Below are 19,137 nucleotides of genomic sequence, written 5' to 3' on the forward strand. Positions count from 1 at the left end.
ATAATTACCTTGATTTCCACAAATTTGTTTACAAATGATAAGATTTTATTCTTCATTAAGGCTGAATAATACTCATGTAAATATATTTTCATGTATACTTATATAGAAATATTTATACTTATTTATCTGTTACTGATTAACAGCTATGTAGGTTAATTGTGTATCATAGATTTTGAAAATATTAGAGTAATTATTTTGGGGTATGGATATTTCTTTCTTATGCTCATAATTTTTCATTGTGATTGCCAAAGTTTGAACAGTTCTTTAGTGTGCTCCAAAGTTTAGCATGGTATGAAGGGCTTATTTCCCAGAAATATATTAAAATTAACTGGGAATTCTAAGAGATGCAGCCTAACCAGAAGTTGTTAGGTCAATAGGCATGTATCTTGGAGGGGACTGTGGAAGGCTGAGTCCATTACTGTCTCTCTTTTTCTGTCCTGGCGTAGGGGAGAAGGGTTGTATGAGTATGTGCTTCCTGAGTCAAAGTAAATTAGGCCAGTAGCCATGGTCCTTATCCTTAAAAATATCAGCAATATTAATGCTTATGTTTTTACATGAGGAGTTGCCTGACCATACAGTAGATCTATTTTTGATCTTTGAGTAACACAAATTTATTTTGTTCATAATTGCTGTACCAATCTTCATCCCCAGAAACAATGAATAACAGTTTCTTTTTCTTCATCCTCAACAGAATTTTTATTTGTTTTATTTTTTATAATAGCGTTTTGTTATCCCTGTGGTAGGATGCCTGCCTAAAGCAACTTAAGAGAGGAGGAGTTTAATTTGGTTCAGCATTTTGGGCAATACAGTTTGTTGTAACAGAGAAGACATGGCCATACACAAGGAGCAACAGGTAGATAGAGCTCCCTCATCATTAAATGTTCTTGTTGGACTAGAATGCAGAGAGGAGGGAGAAAGTAAGTCCAGGATATAAAGCTCAAGGCTGTCCTTGTTGGGGCATACTTTCTCTGTGTAGCCACTCCTGCCCAACAAAAGTTCTAAATCTCCACATATAGTACCATCTGCTAACATTTAAGTGAGCTTGTGAGGAGAATTTTATATCTAGACCATAGTATTGTTCTAACTGAGATAAATGAGATAAGATATATCTCATTGTAGCTTTCATTTGCATTTCCATTACGCTTGATTATTTTTCATATTTTATGTATCATTTTTCAGGTGTTTATATTTGTTCTTTTGATACATACTCAGAAAACATATGTCTACCTTTAAATTGAATCACTTTATTTATTTATTTACTTATTTTTATTATTAGTTACATTTTATTAACTCTGTATCCCAGCTGTATCCTGCTCCCTCATTCTCTCCCAATCCTACCTTCTCTCCCTCATCTCCTCCCTGCCCCTTTCGAAGTCCACTGATCGGACTCTTCCCCTTTCATCTGACCCTGGTTTATCAGGGATCTTCAGGACTGGCTGCAAAGTCCTCCTCTGTGGCCTAGCAGGACTGTTCCTCCCTTTGTGGGGTGGGGATGTCAAAGAGCCCGCCATTGAGTTCATCAGTGAAGAAATGGATACAGAAATTGGGGTATTTTTACACAATGAAATACTATTCAGCAATCAAAAATGAGGAAATCATGAAATTTGCAGGCAAATGGTGGGACCTAGAAAAGATCATTCTGAGTGAGGTATCCCAGAAGCAGAAAGACACACATGGTATATACTCACTTATTTAGATCTATAAGATATGATAAGCATAATGAAATCTATACACCTAAAGAAGATAAACAAAAATGAATTACTTTTTTGTTCTTAAATTTCTTCAGAACCTTACCCATTTTGTGTATTAATCCCTGGAAAGAAAAGCATATGGAAAGTGTTTTCTCACATTCTCCAGGTTGTCTCTTCACTCTAGTAGTTATTTTCTTTCCCGCACAGAAGCCTCTTGGTTTTTATATTTATCTACATTGTGTCTGTTTTCTGTACTTTGGAGTCATAGACAAAAAAATAATACTGTCATTTTTCATGGTAGCCTTTACATTTCATCTTCATGGATTTATACTTTATTGTCCTATGTTTACATTTTAATCACCTTTGAGTTGACTTTTGCTACAAAATGAAAGACTGGTCAATTTACAATTTTCTGCATATAGATGCCCATATGTAGAAGAACTTGTCTTTCTTCAGTGTACACTCTTACCCTTTATCAACTGGCTATAAATGGCTGAATATTTCTTGGACAACATGCAGAGCTCTATTTTTGGCTCACTGTATTCTATGTCTTCTGTATCATGCTTTTTGTTTACTGAGATGCAATAGCATGAATTGATATCTGACACTTCCAGTTCTTTACAAATTAATTCAATTTATTGGCATCTTGTTTTTCTATCTTAGGAATTTCAATTTGTTTTTAATAGTTATGGAATAACATCACTGGTATTTTGATTAAGGTTGCATTGAATAAACAGATCAGATTTTTTTTTTTATTTTTCAGTGTTAATTCCTTCTATCACTACGTATATAATATTTTTGGTGTGTGTGTGTGTGTGTGTGTGTGCTTCAGTTTCTTTCATCAATGTTTTAGAATTTTCATTACAGAGGTACTTCACGTCCAAGGTGAAACTTATTTCTGAGCATTATCTTGACAGGTGTTTTGATTACACTTCCATGATATTTTTTTCTCTATGAGTTCATTTGAATATTTAAATGCATGTAGATTTTATAGTGTTTTGTTTTGTTTTTTTTACAAGTGTCTTCATTTAAGGTAACAGTTCTCTTTTAGTATTGATGTTAGGTTTCTCTGTACTTAAAATCATAAAATCTTTTAATAGTGATAATTTGACCCTCCCTGTACCTTGCTAATTGTAGACCATTTATCTAAATCTAAAATTGAATTATAGATTAAAACATAATCAAAAAATTTTAAAAAATAATTCAGGAACTAGTTTAACAGTAATTCATAATTAATTCATGAAGAAAAAAAATGAACTCAGTATGTTGTGTTGACTGTGTTCTTTGCTTTACAGAAGCTTTTCAGTTTTATGAGCTCCCATTTATTGATTGTTGATCTTAGAGCTTGAGCTGTTGGTGTTCAGTTCAGGAAGTTTTCTCTTGTGCCAATGAATTCAAGGCTCTTCCCTACTTTTTCTTCTATCAGATTTAGTATGTCTGGTTTTACGTTGAGGTCTTTGATCCACGTGGACTTTATTTTTGTTCAGGGTGATAAGTATGGCTCTATTTGCATTTTTCTACTTGTGGACATCTAGTTAGACAATTTGTTGAAGATGCTGTTTTTTTCATTGTATGGTTTTGACTTCTTTGTAAAAAATCAGGTGTCCATAAGTGTATGGGTTTATTTCTGAGTCTTCTATTCAATTTCATTGATCCTCCAGTCTGTTTCTATGCTAGTACCATGCAGTTTTTATTACTGTTTCTCAATAATACAACTTGAGATCAGGGATAGAGATACCTCCAGAAGTTCTTTTATTTTACAGGATGGTTTTGGTTATTCTGTTTTTGGTTTGTTTCTTTGTTGCTTTGTTTTGTAATTCTATATGAAGTTGATAATTGTTTTTCAATTTCTGTAAAGAATTGTGTTGGTACTTTGATGGGAATTGCATTTAATCTGTAGATTGCTTTTGGCAGGATGGCCATTTTCACTATGTTAAATCCTACCAATCCATGAGCCTGAGAGATCTTCCCATCTTTTGATATCTTCTTCACATTTTTTCTTCTGAGACTTGAAGTTGTTTTTTTTTCCTATTGGTCTTTCACTTGCTTATTGCTTGGTTAGAGTCACACAAAGGTACCTTATTTTATTTGTGGCTATTGTGAAGGGTGCTCTTTTTCTAATTTCTTTCTCAGTCCAATTGTCATTTATATACAGAATGGCTACTGATTTTTTTTTTTAGTTAAGTTTGTATCCATCTATTTTGCTGAAGGTGTTAATCAGCTGAAGGAGTTCTCTGGTAGAATTTTTGGGTCACTCATGTATACTATCATATCATCTGTGAATAGTGATACTCTGACTTCTGCTTTTTTGATTTTTATCCCCTTTATATCCTTTAGTTGTCTTATTGCCCTAGCTAGGACTTCCAGTAGTGTGTTGAAGAGGTATGGGGAGAATGGGTAGCCTGGCCTTTTCCCTGATTTCAGTGGGATTGATTTAAGTTCTTCTGCATTTAGCTTGATGTTGGCTGTAAGCTTGTTGTATATTGCTTTTACTATTTTTAGATATGTGCCTTCTATTATGATCTCTCCAAAACTTTAAACATGAAAGGTTGTTGGATTTGGTCTAATGCTTTTTCAGCATTTAAGGATATGATCATGTATTGTTTTTTTTTTTTCCTTCACTTTGTTTATATGGTGGATTACATTGATGGATTTCCATATATTGAGCCACCCCTGCAATACTGGAATGAAGCCTACTTGGTCATGGTGGATGATATCTTTGATGTGTTTTTGGATTTGTTTTTCAATTATTTTGTTGAGTATTTTTGCATCAATGTTCATAAGGGAAATTGGTCTGAAATTCTCTTTCTTTGGTCTTTGTGTGGTTTAAGTATCAAGGTTAGTGTGACCTCATAGAATGAGGCTGATAATGTTCTCTTTCTGTTTCTATTTTGTGAAATAATTAAAAGAGTATTGGTGTTAGCTCTTCTTTGAAGGTCTGGGAGAATTCTGTCCTGAAACCATCTGGCCCTGGACTTTTTTATAGAAAATTGAACTCAAAAACTCAGGTAAATTGATAGATGTGCTAATACATGAGATGGATATATTTTAAAGAATAACAAATTGTTCTAAATTTCATATGATAAAATACAAGCACAAAATTGAAGAAAAACAGCACCAGTAAGCTATTATATTAACAAGAAGTCACTCTAAAAGATAAAAATAGAAACAATAGTGTAACATGTTTTATCTGCTCTAACTGATCCATAGTTATAGAATAGAAAACTTAACAATTGGTTATATGTGTGTATATACATGCATATGTTAAAGAAGTATTTGCTGAATGATATAAGCAATGTAAAGAATGTTGTTCAGTGTATGCAATGATAAATATTAGATTTCATAACTTATAAACATAGAAACTTTCCAGTTTAATAAACTGGAAAGTTTATTAAATAGGCTAAAAATATTTATTTAATAGGCTAAAAATGGAGTTAATGTTGATAGTGGTAGATATGTATAACACAGAAGTGTTAATGTATTTTAAACAACTCTTAAACAATGAAAAACACAAAATAAGTTTATAGATTAAATAATATAAAATCAAGAATGTTCTTTTTTCTGAATGAATATGTAGACTGTACAGTAGATGAGTAGTGACTACCAAAATCCAAGAAGATAATAGATAGAATAGAGAACTTTTAGAAAATCTACCCAAAGAATAAGGAAATGTGATAGAATATTACAAACACACACACAAACACACACACACACACACAAAGTGAGAGAGAAGCTTCTACTTTATATGAAGAAAGACACAGGTTTGAGTGTGTTTGCATGTATGTAAATGTGCAGGTAGGTTCAGGTTCACATGCAAACATGTAGACATGCATGTGGAGGCCTGGAAACTTCAGGTGTCCTTCTCAGGTACTAGCCACCTTTATTTTCTGGGACACGCTTGCCTGTAACTTAGTGTGCAGGCTAGACTAGCTTGCCAGAAGGCCTCAGGGCCTCCCTCTCCTCTAATCGCTCAACACTGATACTAGGAGTGTATGCCACTGTGCCTGGAATTTTTTTAGATTTGTTCTGAGATTGAATTCAGGTCCTTGAGCAAAGCAAGCACTTCACCAACTGATGATTCTCTCCAGCCTCCAAAATGCACATTTATATTTAAAACCATAGAAGCACAAAAGGAATATTATCTTGTGTATATCTCTATGATAAAATTCTGGAAGCCTACAAATGTCAATAAATGTTCACAAGTGTTTCAAATTATGTGGTCTATGCCAGTTAGCTATTGCTGAATATAAGTTTTTGTAGCATAATACAAAATTGTTTTACTTATCACTCCAAAATTTGTCTGAGTGTTTATTTCTCTCAGCTCTCCATGGGGTTGGTTAAAGTGTTCACAGTGTGAAGGGTGGATGTACCTCAAGGCTTCGTTGCTCTCCTGTCAGCAGTACTGCACTCAGACAGAGCTGTGCTGGCAATTATGAGGTCTGCCCATGCTCAGTACTGATGGAATTGCAGACTTCTACAAGGACTTGCAAAACCTGAAGTATTTTCTGATGAATCTTAGAATACAATTCAGCTCACTAAGCGAACTGGACTCTAAAATATTGAAGTGTTGCTATTTAAAGATATTATCTGGAGAAAAATCTGGACCAAAAAATAAAATAAATTACTCATAAACACTAATATCCAAAAACCCCTTTCAAGGGTACACATTTCTAAAGATACTTTCATGGGAGAATAAGAGTAAATGCCTAGAGATTTTTATTATAACCATGTTTGTATCATTGGAGAGTTGAAGGTGGCATAAATATTTAATCCTAGAAGAAGTGATAATACATTGAAATCACATGAATCAAAATTACATAGCACTCACCACCTGAGTTAGGTATGACTGTATCTAATAAGGCAACAAAGAAACACTTTCAACAAGCTAATGGATCCAGAGGTAAAAATCTATGTTTGCTGTAGAGAGAAACCAAACTACAAGTGTTTTATGGAAAATGCCTATTGGGGAGCTATATAGATTTGTTTTCATAATTCAGTACACACTATAGGAAGCCAAATCTGCAGACTGATCATCATTGTGATGTGACCTGCTTTGTTTCAGAGTCTGATAAAAAGCCCTCTGATGATGTGCTATGCGATGTGCAAAGCCACAGAGTCCCTGGCTAATATTGGATCTGCGGAATTTTTGCCAAAATATTTAGAAAATCAGTTTTTGTTAACGCCCTCACTTGCCGCTCTGCTCACAGGTAGATTTTTGTTGTTGTTGTTGTTACTGTGCTGATTTAAAATTTGTGTGTGTGTGTATACTTAAGAAATATGTATACTTTGTATATATCTGCAAATTTAAGAAATAGGTCATGTAATCAGAAGACCCAGGGTGCTGTACACTTGAGTGCCACTTGATAAAACTTAAAATCATAAGATAACTTGTCTCTGCTCCCAAGGCAGAGATACAATCTCTATTGATGTTTGCAGTGCAAAGAAACCTGCTTGCAAAAAGTTTAGAACAAAGAACAATCTGCTTCAATATTCAGTATGCACATAAGATTTAGGTTGATAGGAAAAACATTCACCTACTAACTATATGTGAAGTGTATAATATAGGAATAGACTAAACATCACCACAATGGAAGAAATTATAATATATATAACTTAATTGAAGCTTTCCTTAAATATAGAGACACAAGATTTGAAAGAAAGTAACAAAAAAGTATACTATGTGAACACCAACCAGAGCAAATGCTTGTGTAACTGCATTAATTCTAAGTTTAATGTCTTTTCAAGCAAAGTAAAGAGAGCTACTGGTATAAGAATCAGTAATTGATGCATATCATAAAATTATAAGTAGACATTCCTCAATAACATTGCTTTCAAGTATATAAAACAAAAATCACAGAAAAATCAGTGACCCTCTAAGAACTCCTGTTTTCTTCTTTATCCTTTCTTTCAGTTCTCAGGTTCTAAAGTAAAATATTTTTCTCTTCAATTTCCTTACCAGATTTACTGTCCACTCTTCTGAAGTCCTTCAGATTAATCCTAATCCACAATATTATCTTCAAAATTATTACCCACATGACATATTTTACTTTCTATTAAATATACCTATAAACTTCTACATAAAGCACCAAATATTCACTTTTCCATTAAAGTTTTTCAAACACAAAACAGAAGTGCATTTAAAGGTCCTTACAAGTATATGATGGAAGTATTATTATTTATGTGATTAATTCAATAGTTTCATAAACTTTTGGAAATCATTTTAATTGGCTCTTTACACTTGTGTGTGAGTGTGTGTATGTGTGTCTTGCAATTGGTCTTGCAAGTGCACATACGTGGAAGTCAGCCGACAACTTGTGGGAGTTCATTTTTTCCTTCTACCATTTGGGTTCCAAGGATTGGTGGCAAGCATCTTTCCTAGTGCCCACCTTATGTCCTTCTCTTTAGCTTGACTTAATCCAGTGGCAAGCCTTTCAAATAATTTGGATTGTTGAGGTGGGGTGAGTTGCAGCCAAGAACTTGACCTTGGTCTGTATGTAAGGCTAGTTTTCAAGTCTTCCTCCTTTTCTTTTTAAGTGTACTCGGCCACACCCAGTTTAATTGGTTTTGATTCATTTCATCAAACTTTTCATTTTCAAGATTTGAATTAATTTTCAGAATCTCTTTTTTTAATTTTTTTTATTTTTTCTATTAATTACAGTTAATTCACTTTGTATTCCAGCTGTAGCCCTCTCCCTCATTCCTTCCCAATCTTACCCTCCCTCCCTCATCTCCTCCCATTCCCCTCTCCAAGTCCACTGATAGGGGAGGTCCTCCTCCTTTTCCATTTGACCCTAGCCTATCAGGTCTCATCAGGACTGTCTTTCTCTTGAAATGTCTTACTAAATTCAATCATATGTCATTTTGTTATATATATATATAATATATTTTCATATTTCTTTTTTATAATGAGATTTCCACATGTGTTCACATGGAAAATTCTTTACTTTTATATGGCAGGCTTCTGATAGTGTGACTTGTAATAATTGATTTCTCATGTAATGTTGAATTTACATATAAAGGTACTCTATAATAAAATGTCTTATAGGTTCGTTGTGAACACAGTTTCAGAAAAGAGATTACTATGTAAGGAAAGAGTAAACTAGCCTTTCTGCAAGTTGTGAAAAAGTGGACAAACTTAGGCACTTCAAACAGATGTATAGGGATTGTTGTCCTGGTGTGCATATTCAGTAGTGACGCCTAGTGGAGTGACAGCACCGTCAAGAAGTGTAGAGCTCTAAAGACATTGATAATAGCAAGTGAGTTGTTTGGAAGGGATTCTTGGTTGTTGCTGAATTCATGAGGCAGGGTCTATGGATTGACTGAAGGTACTTAATGGTGAAGGTTAACAATTAGAGTGTATCTTTTACTCTTTGACACCTCATCACCAGACTTACCAGTCACATATAATCTGCCCTGCTGCAACTGGCTACTATAAAAGAAAGAAAGAAAAATTAGAGATAAAATATAAATAATAAAAAATATATATATAAATAATAAGAAGAAAATATATGAAAAGAAAAAAGAAAAGAGAGGAAAACCTAATTAAAATGAAGATAAGAAAAATAAAAAAATAATTGCAATATTAAATTGTAAAGAGAGGTAGTGCTAGTCCCACTTTTCAGAGAAAGCACGAGATTGATTTCCAAAGTGGCTGTACAAGTTCACTTTCCCACCAGCAATGGAGGAGGATTCTCCTTTCTCCATAACCTTTCCAGCATGTGTTGTCACTTGAGTTTTTTATCTTAGCCATTCTGATAAATATAAGATGGAATCTCAGGGTCATTTTGATTTGCATTTCCCTGGTGACTAAGGATATTGAGCATTTCTTTAAGTGTTTCTCTGCTATTTGATATTCCTCTGTTGAGAATTCTCTGCTTACTCTGTACCCTATTTTAATTGGACTATTTGGTTTGTTGGTGTCTAATTTCTTCAGTTCTTTATATATTCTGTATATTAGTCCTCTATTGGATGTAGGGTTGGTGAAGATCCTTTCCCAGTCTGTAGGCTTGTCATTTTGTTCTGCTGACAGTGTTCTTTGCTTTACAGAAGCTTTTCAGTTTCATGAGGTCCCAATTATTAATTGTAGATCTTAGAGACTGAGCTGTTTCTGTCTTCTGTGCCAATCAGTTTGAGGCTCCTCCTCAGTTTTTCTTGTAATAAATTTAGTATGTCTGGTTTTAGGACTAGGGGAAGAGGATGAGAAGAGAGAAGGGTGGGACTTAGGGAGTTGAGGGAGGGAGCTTCAATTGGGATTTATAAAGAATAAATTGTGAAGAAAAAAGTTTTTTAAAAAATGAATAAACCAATTTAAGTGAAAGCAAATAGTAAACATGTCCAGCAAATAGTAAACAGGTCCTCCTTGCCTCTTTTCTTATCCTAGCCTATCTAGTCTCATCAGCACTGTCTGGATCCTGTTTCTCTGTGGCCTAGTAAGGCCACCCTACTAGGTTGAGATGACCAAAGAACATGCAACATAGTTCAAGCCAGAGACTGCCATTGCCCCTCTTACTAGGGAACCCCCATGGAGACTGAGCTGCCCATGGGCTACATCTGTGCAGCGTGTCTAGGTCCTCTCTATGCATAGTCCTTGGTTGAATCATCAGAAGGGCATGGGAGAAAAGATAGAGAGAAGGTGGAACCAGGAGATGAGAGAGGGTGTTACAGCCTAAATTGTAAATAATAATAATAATAATAATAATAATAACAAATGTGAAAAGAGAGAGGGAGAAAAAAGGTAATTGACAACATCTTCCTGTCTAAGATCTTTCTGGATCTTCTAGATCTGAAATTCATAATGAATAGACTGGTAATAGTCTAGTGTATTTTCAGAATATTCTAATTCCTCAAATTAGTTAGAGCAAAAGCAGGATGTACTCAACATCTGACACAGTCAGGGGATGTAGAAAGTTGTAAGGGTGTGCAGTCTCTGGAGTATTTTCATGGATACCCTTTTCATGGATATTGATGGTAGAGCCTGTGAACCTGTGAAATGAACCTGTGAAATACCAGCGAGAGCTATGGAACAAAACCATTGATGCAATCAAGAGAGTTGAAGAGATCAAGCAGAAACGCCAGGCTAAGTTTATAATGAACAGGTTGAAGAAAAACAAAGAGCTGCAGAAGGCTCAGGATGTCAGAGAGGTCAAGCAGAACATCCATCTCATCCGGGCTCCTCTTGCAGGCAAAGGAAAGCAGCTGGAGGAGAAAATGGTACAGCAATTACAGGAGGATGTGGACATGGAGGATGCTTCCTAATGGTGCTGCCTGAAGCCAGCCCCATGCACACTGGAAACCAGTGGAGACTGTGGGTTCCTAAGTTCCTAAGTCTTGCCACATAAATGTAGAGAAAATATATGCTTTTTTAGGTATATCTTCACTTAGGAAGTTTTATTTTGTACAGTTGATATGTTGACAGTATTGGGGCTACAGAAAGCTCTTCTTAAAACACTAAATTTGGGCAGAGTGTGGACCATGCGGAATGGGTATACATTTGCTCCGAAGGCTTTTACTTTTGAAATCTGGGGCACAGGAAACATCCAAGACATGGAGCATGTCTAGAGCGTCCCTCACAGTGTGTCTAAGCACACACCTGTCGGGCTGTTGTGTCGGAGACATTCACCCAAAGTATACCCATCTCACTGCCTGGGGTTGCTGCTTCACCAGCTGACACACATGAGAAGTCTGAGACTCTGCTGAGACGTGAGAGACCAGGCCAGGGTTTCCAACCTCAAAGTAGCTGAGTCCCTGACAGCAGAACATTTCCTGAGGCAGCTCTATAGCTCAGTTCTCACTTAGCTTCTTGTTAATTTCTTTTGTGAAGTTAGCGTGTTCTCAGACACCAGGCTGTGTTTCTACTGAGGCTGACTTGTCTCAAGATGCAGCCTTCATTGCCATGTCTTGGCTTTCACTGTCATTTACTGCCTAGTAGAGAGTCCACATCTCTGCTTAAAGTTTTGTATACAGAGCCAGGACGTTTGCTCATCTGACTTTGTCATTCTCCCTAGTCTATGAAATGTGCCACGTTTTATTTTCTATGCAGATATGCAGACAATATCTAGTTCTTATCCACTCTTCATTTCATGACAAGCTCCAAGTCTACAATTTTGTTTCCACCCTATGGAAAACTATTCCTGAGTGTCCCTATACCATCACCTTGGACCTGAATTTTATCAATTATGCATTTTATTGTACACTTTTCTTCTCTGGTCTTTTTTTACATCCATCAACCTTATTACTTTTCTCTTTGCTTTTATTTTTTGCATTGGTATGGAACATTTCCTTTGTATACATTCAAATCATCACTAGACTTAATCTAGTGTTTATGTTTATATACAGTGGACTATATTTCATTTACTTGCTATATTGAGGTTTGTTTCCATTTTTCTCTTCCTCGTATTTTCTTTTTTTTTTTTTACCACATTCTTCTGATTTCCTCTTTTGAAATATTTATGTTTAAGGAGAAAAAAAAAAACCCATACCTTATATTAGGTACAATGGAGGCTCACACTGTTGTAAGACTGTCCATGTGGACCATCTATGAAAGATCTCAGTGAGATGGTTGTTCCAATTCTTATTCATGGGATAATTTGAGGAAGCCTGTTATCATTTGAGTATAGTCTATATACATATATAGTATAGTCCATATACATATATAGTCCATATATAGTCCCTTAATAGTCCATATGTTAAAATTTTAATAATTGAAGCAATAACATGTCTCAATAACATAGCTCCTAACTGCTAGGTGGCATGGACTATGTTCCTGGTTTGTATTTGATACCCAGTAGTATAGGAGCAAAACATCACCTTTACTACAAGAATCCAGTAGACCTATAATGGCCCCATTCCCATGCACAAGACTGTATGTATTATGAAATTTGAATTTATTCAAATACCACGCCTTTTTGGCTTTTTTTTCTTAAGTCTGAAAATCTGTTTTTGAGTAGAGGGAGTGGCACCTATATGTAATTTTTCAGTACTCTCAACTTGTATGTTTAAAAGTATTTTGTTTTTCCTTTCATAGGAATCATTTTAATTCCAGGTGGTGCAATTGGCATTTTCCTGGGAGGTTTCGTTGTCTCAAAGTTGAAATTGTCATGTAGAAGTCAAATGAGATTTATAATGACAACATCTATTATATCGCTTGGGCTCTTGGTATTAGTCATTTTTGTAAAGTGTGAAACAGTGGATTTTGCTGGAATCAATGAAGATTATGATGGGTAAATATAAACTGGTATACAAGATTTTTAAATTATAACCAAAGGCATACTTTTAGACTAGTAATCCAGTAACCTTAAGATATTTATGTAACTCTTGCAATTATTAAACATTCAAATAAAGTATTAAATATGTTTTCTTCATATTAACATAGATACCTCACAGAGATATGTTTGTCATGCAGTTATAAGTGATTTATGATCAAATCTATAACTTTCTATGCGGCAAGTACAAGATATTACTAGAATATGTGTAAAGGGATTTGACCTTGTATTCTTCAACTGTTCTGTCTGACTTCTTCTAGACATCAAAGACTATTTTTAAAGTATATTTGAGTGTGCACATGGACATTGAAAATTAAATATCTAATGATCAAAGAGCTTGACATGAGTTAATATTAAATGTTGTACAACATAAATGCAACTGAAAACCAAAGGACTAAGCAGCAGTTCTCCATTTTAAAAATATATTTTTTAATTTTTATTTATGTGTGTGAATGAGCATCTGTATTTCATGCACATGTGTGAGTGCCTGTAAGAGCTAGAAAAGGTGTTAGATTCACAAGATCTGGAATTACAGACATGTGTGAACTGCTAACCTTGGTCCCGGAAACTGAACTTAGGTTATCCAGCAGGAAGAGCCACAAGTGCTCTTAATGGCTGAGCCATTTCTCCAGGACCTCCAGAATTAGTTTAGCACAGCATCCTTCTTTGAAAAATGCAATATCATTAGGCATAGTTAAAAAAAAATAACCAACAGTAAAATTAACGAAAGAAGTAAATTAGTGCAGAGAAAGTTATAACTACATAGTAAGTTCAAGGACAACCTAGGTTAAATTTTTAAAAAGAAAATAAAAATTAAAACCATAACATCCTGTTGATCAAAATGTAAAGCAGTGGCTCTCATAAACGCTTGGAGGGTTGGAGAAATGAGAAGCACATAGAAAACTAATGGAGAAAGATTGCCATAAACTGGAGGTGAGCCTGGTTATATAATGAATTTAGGTTAAGGTGGGCTAAGGGGAAAGATCTGTAACACAGAAGGTGAAAAACAGGAGAATGAGAGTGAGAAAAGAATGGAAAAGAAAGAAATCAAAAAAGAAAAGACGGGAAGAAAAAAGGAAAGGAAGAAACACAGGGAGAATGAAATGAGGAAAAAACAAATTAAGAAAACTGGAGGGGGCAGAGCCAAGATGGCGACTAGCACACACAGTTTATGACTTGTGGAAGAGCTGAACGCCTGAGTTGGTGAATGGAAGGACTTCTGAAGCCAGGAAGAGGACCTTGAGACTTTCTAACAACAGGGAACATCCCACGAGGTGAGAACTTTGGTCTCCGGACATCCATACACTTGTTTGGGGAAAGAGAGAAACGATCCTTTGATCTCCCTGCACTCCCCTTTCCTGAAAAAACCTCCTCCTTGGCACAGCCAGGTCACCGAGATTCTCAGCTCAGAGCTAACTGCCTGGGCTCTGCAGCCAGGAGCTGAGGCAGAGCTCCTAGCCCCTTAGCAGCAACTGCCAGCTATACCAGTCTTGGAGTCCCAGACCCGTGGCACCATCCTCCCAGGGTCCCAGGTTTGCCAGCTACCATACTGACTCCCAGGATCTCTCAGCCACTGACTGTATGGCCAGCCCAAACCCTCAGTGACAGATAATGTGCTTATACCCACCAAAGCCAGGGAGACGAGCCATACAAGCTAGGCACACCAGACACTGTTCCTCCCAGTCATGGAGAATACAGTGGAGGACCCCCTGACTTCCCAGAAGGCATCTGGACCAGCATCCCAGTCTCCAGCTGCAGCTGAACTTCCTAACCTGTCGGCTGCAGCAGCACTGAGCTGGCTGAGCACATCAATCCTCCTGCAGACCAAGCAGGGCCAAACCAGAGAGCAGAGAGCCCAGATACCCCAATCCCTGCCGATGTGACCTGCTTGAGAGTGAGTGTGCCCTTGAGTGTCTGCAGAGCCCCAGATCCAGGGTCCTTCTAAACTAGAAGCCAGGCATCGGACCACTCCCTCCCACATACCGACTGTGTGAAATGGAGGGTTACATGGGACATTGAAGCCCCTGCTCTACAGGTCCAACTGAGGAGTTAAGGCAGATAATGCAGAAAATTGCGCTGGGACCATCACCACTGCCTTCTACATATATAGTGCATGCACAAATAACCCATTAGAGGCCTGCAAGGCAGAGCCCCTCCCACATACTCAACATTCTTTATCACTCTGACTGTCAAGTCACACTTCCACACTTCCTCCCACACACACTCGCGGGCACGTGCGCGCGCGCGCACACACACACACACACACACACACACACACACACACACACAGGACTGCATTTGCCCTATTGCGCCTGCATACAGCTAATGCATCAACGCACACACTGATGACACTCTCTCAGCTTCCTGAAGAACTCTCCAGATGCCAGAGAGACACTAGCAGTCTGAACTGCAGAATCCAGAAACAAACAGGGAAGCCTTCATAAATCAGAACATCAAGACTTCGCCAGCAACCCACAAAATTGATGCATGCTCCAATTTATCAGAAGCACAGGAAAATGACTTTAAAGCTGTGCTTACCCAATTATTTGAGGCTCATAAAGAGGACACAAACAAATCTCTTAGAGCAATAGTCATGCAAATTCAAACAGTTAAAGAGAAAATGAACAAATCTATCAAAGATTTGGCCAGTCAATTGGAAGCAAAGAAAGAAGAAATGGACAAAATTCTTAAAGAAACACAGGCAAATATTGCCAAACAAATAGAGGCACAAGTAGAGATACAATTAGTGGCATATAGAGAGGAAATGAACAACAACAACAACAAAAAAAAAACCAAAACAATAGAGACCATCATAGAGAGACAGGAATCCAAACTCAAACAGATGAAGGAAATGGTGCAAGGCATGAAAACAGAATTAGAATCAATAAAGAAAACACAAACTGAGAAAACTCTGGAGCTGGAGAACTTGGAGAAAAGATCAGGAACCACAAAGGTAAGCATCACCAACAGAGTAAAAGAGATGGAAGAGAGAATTTCTGGTGCTGAAGATATACTCACAGAAATTGATACCTCTCTCAAAGAAGAAGTAAAATCAGAAAAGTCCCAAACACAAAATATCAAAAAAATCAAGGATACCATGAAAAGGAAAATCTAAGAATAATAGGAATTGATGAAAAAGAAGACTCCAGGCTCCAAGGTCCAGAAAATAGTTTTAAGAAAAGCATGGAAGAAAATTTTCCCAACTTAAAGAAAGAGATGTCCATAAACATGCAAGAGGCCTACAGAACACCAAATAGACTAGACCAAAAAAGAAACATATCATGTCACATCATAGTCAAAACACTAAATTTACAGAACAAAGAAAAGATATTAAAAGCAGCAAGGGAAAAAGGCCAAGTAACATATAAAGGTAGACCTATCAGAATCACACCTGAATTCTCATCAGAAACTATGAAAGCCAGAAGGGCCTGGGCAGGTATCATGCAGATTCTAAAGAGACCACAGATGCCAACCCACACTATTATACCCTGCAAAGCTTTCAATCAACATAAATGGAGTAAACAAAACATTCCATGACAAAAGTAAATTTATGCAATAACTGCACAGCAAACCAGCCCTACAGAAGATACTAGAAGGAAAACGCCAATCCAATGAAAACAACTTCATCCAAGAAAACATAGCATATAGATAATATCCCCCAAAATTAAAAGAAAACAAGCAATTAAACACAACAAGACCACCAACTGCACAATAAAAGGAACTAACATTTATTGGACACTATTATCTATCAACATCAATGGACTCAATTTTCCAATAAAAAGACACAGACTAACAAAATGGGTGCAAAAACAGAATCCAACATTCTGCTGCCTCCAAGAAACACACCTCTGCAACAAAGATAAATACTACCTCAGAGTAAAGGGCTGGAAAAATATCTTTCAAGCAAAGGGACCAAGAAAACAAGCTGGGGTAGCTGTCCTAATACCTAATAAAATAGACTTTCAACTAAAATTAATCAAAAAAGATGAAGTGGGACACTACATTCTCATCAAAGGAAAAATCCATCAAGAGGACATCACAATTCTGAACATCTATGCCCCAAATACAAGAGCGCCTCCATTCATAAAGGAAACATTATTACAACTGAAATCACACATTGATGCCAACACCTTAATAGTGGGAGACTTCAACACCCCACTTTCACTAAGAGACGTATCTAGAAAGAGGCCAAATAGGGAAATAAAGGCACTTACAGAGGTCCTAAATCGAATAGACCTAATAGATGTTTACAGAACATTCCACCCAAAATCAAAAGAGTATACCATCTTTTCAGTACCTCATGGAACCCAATAGACCACATATTTGGTCACAAAACAACCCTCAACAGATGCAAGAAGATTGAAATAATCCCCCGTATTCTATCTGACCACCATGGACTAAAGCTGGACCTCAACAACAATGGAATTATAAAAAAGCCTACAAGCACATGGAAACTGAACAACTTTCTGCTCAATGACAGCTGGATGAAGGAAGAAATAAAGAAATAAATTAAAGACTTCCTAGAATTCAATGAAAATAAAGTTACAACATAACCTAATTTATGGGACACAATGAAAGCAGTGCTCATAGGAAAATTCATAGCACTAAGTGCCTTCAAGAAGAAATTTGTGCCATCTCATACAAGCAACTTAATGGTCCAAATGAAAGCCCTAGAAATAAAAAGAAGCAAACTGGGTTCTTTGAGAAAACCAGCAAGCTAGACAAACTTTTAGCCAAACTAACTAAAAAGCAGAGAGAAACTATGAAAATCAGCAAAATCAAAAATGAAAGGGGGACATAACTACAGACAACGGGGAAATCCAAACAATCATAACGTCATACTACAAAAGCTTATGTGCCACAAAATTTGAAAATCTAAAAGAAATGGACAATTTTCTAGATAGAGTCCATCTACCAAAATTAAGTCAAGATCAGGTAGAAAGTTTGAATAATCCTATATTCCACAAGGAAATAGAAGCAGTCATCAACAGTCTCCCTTCCAAAAAAAAAAAACCTTGGGCCAGATGGATTCAGTGCAGAATTCTACCAGACCTTCAAAGAAGTGCTAACTCCAATTCTCTCCAAACTATTCCACAAAATAGAAACAGAAGGAACATTACCAAACTCATTCTATGAAGCCACAGTCACCTTGATACCTAAACCACAGAAAGACCCAACAAAAATAGAGAACTTCAAATCTATCTCTCTTATGAACATTGATGCAAAATTAATAAAATTCTTACAAACCAAATCCAAGAACACATCAAAGATATCATCTCCCATGACCAAATAGGCTTCCTCCAATGCATGCAAGAGTGGTTCAACATACAGAAATCCATTAATATAATCCAACACATGAACAAACTAAAGGAGAAAAAAAGCACATGAACATTTCCTTAGATGCTGAAAAAGCATTTGACAAAGTCTAATACCCATTCATGTTTAAAGTCTTGGAGAGATCAGTGATACAAGGCACATACCTAAACATAGTAAAGGCAATATACAGCAAGCCTATATCCAACATCAAAATCAATTGAGAGAAATGAAAATCAATCCCACTGGAATCAGGACAAGGCAAGGATACCCACTCTCTCCACATCTATTCAACATAGTACTTGAAGTCCTAGCTAAAGCATTAGGACAACTAAAGGAGATCAAGGAGATACAAATCAGAAAGCAAGAGATCAAAGTGTCAGTACTCACAGATGATATTATAGTATACATGAACAAACCCAAAAATTCAACCAGAGAAGTCCTTCAGCTGATAAACACCTTCAGCAAAGTGACAGGATACTAAATCAACTCAAAAAAAATCAGAAGCCCTCCTGTATACTAAAGACAAAAGGGCTCAGAAAGAAATCAGGGAAACAATACCCTTTACAATAGCCACTAACAACAAAAAGTACTTGGGGTGACTCTAACCAAGCAAGTGAAAGACCTGTTTGAAAAAACGTTAAGTCTCTAAAGAAAGATATTGAAGAAGATATCAGAAGATGGAAAGATCTCCTGTGCTCATGAATTGATAGGATTAACATAGTGAAAATGGCCATCCTTCCAAAGGCAATCTACATATTCAATGCAATTCACATCGAAACACTAACACAATTATTTACAGACCTTGAAAGAAAGATTCTCAGCCCTATATGGAGAAACAAAAACTCCAGAATCTCCAAAACGATCCTGTA

General features: G+C 36.3%; 1 protein-coding gene across 1 annotated transcript in view; it reads left to right on the forward strand.

Moving 5' to 3' along the window:
* LOC110541030 (solute carrier organic anion transporter family member 6A1-like) overlaps positions 1-19,137 on the forward strand; it is a 100,203-nt gene that overhangs the window by 41,727 nt on the left and 39,339 nt on the right. Inside the window, exons 10-11 of the mRNA XM_060367827.1 lie at positions 6,756-6,898; positions 12,715-12,910. Coding sequence (XP_060223810.1) covers positions 6,756-6,898; positions 12,715-12,910 — 339 coding nt within the window. The remainder of the gene's footprint in view (positions 1-6,755; positions 6,899-12,714; positions 12,911-19,137) is intronic.

Source organism: Meriones unguiculatus, chromosome 15 (genome assembly GCF_030254825.1).
Source record: "Meriones unguiculatus strain TT.TT164.6M chromosome 15, Bangor_MerUng_6.1, whole genome shotgun sequence".
Taxonomy (NCBI): Eukaryota; Metazoa; Chordata; class Mammalia; order Rodentia; family Muridae; genus Meriones; species Meriones unguiculatus.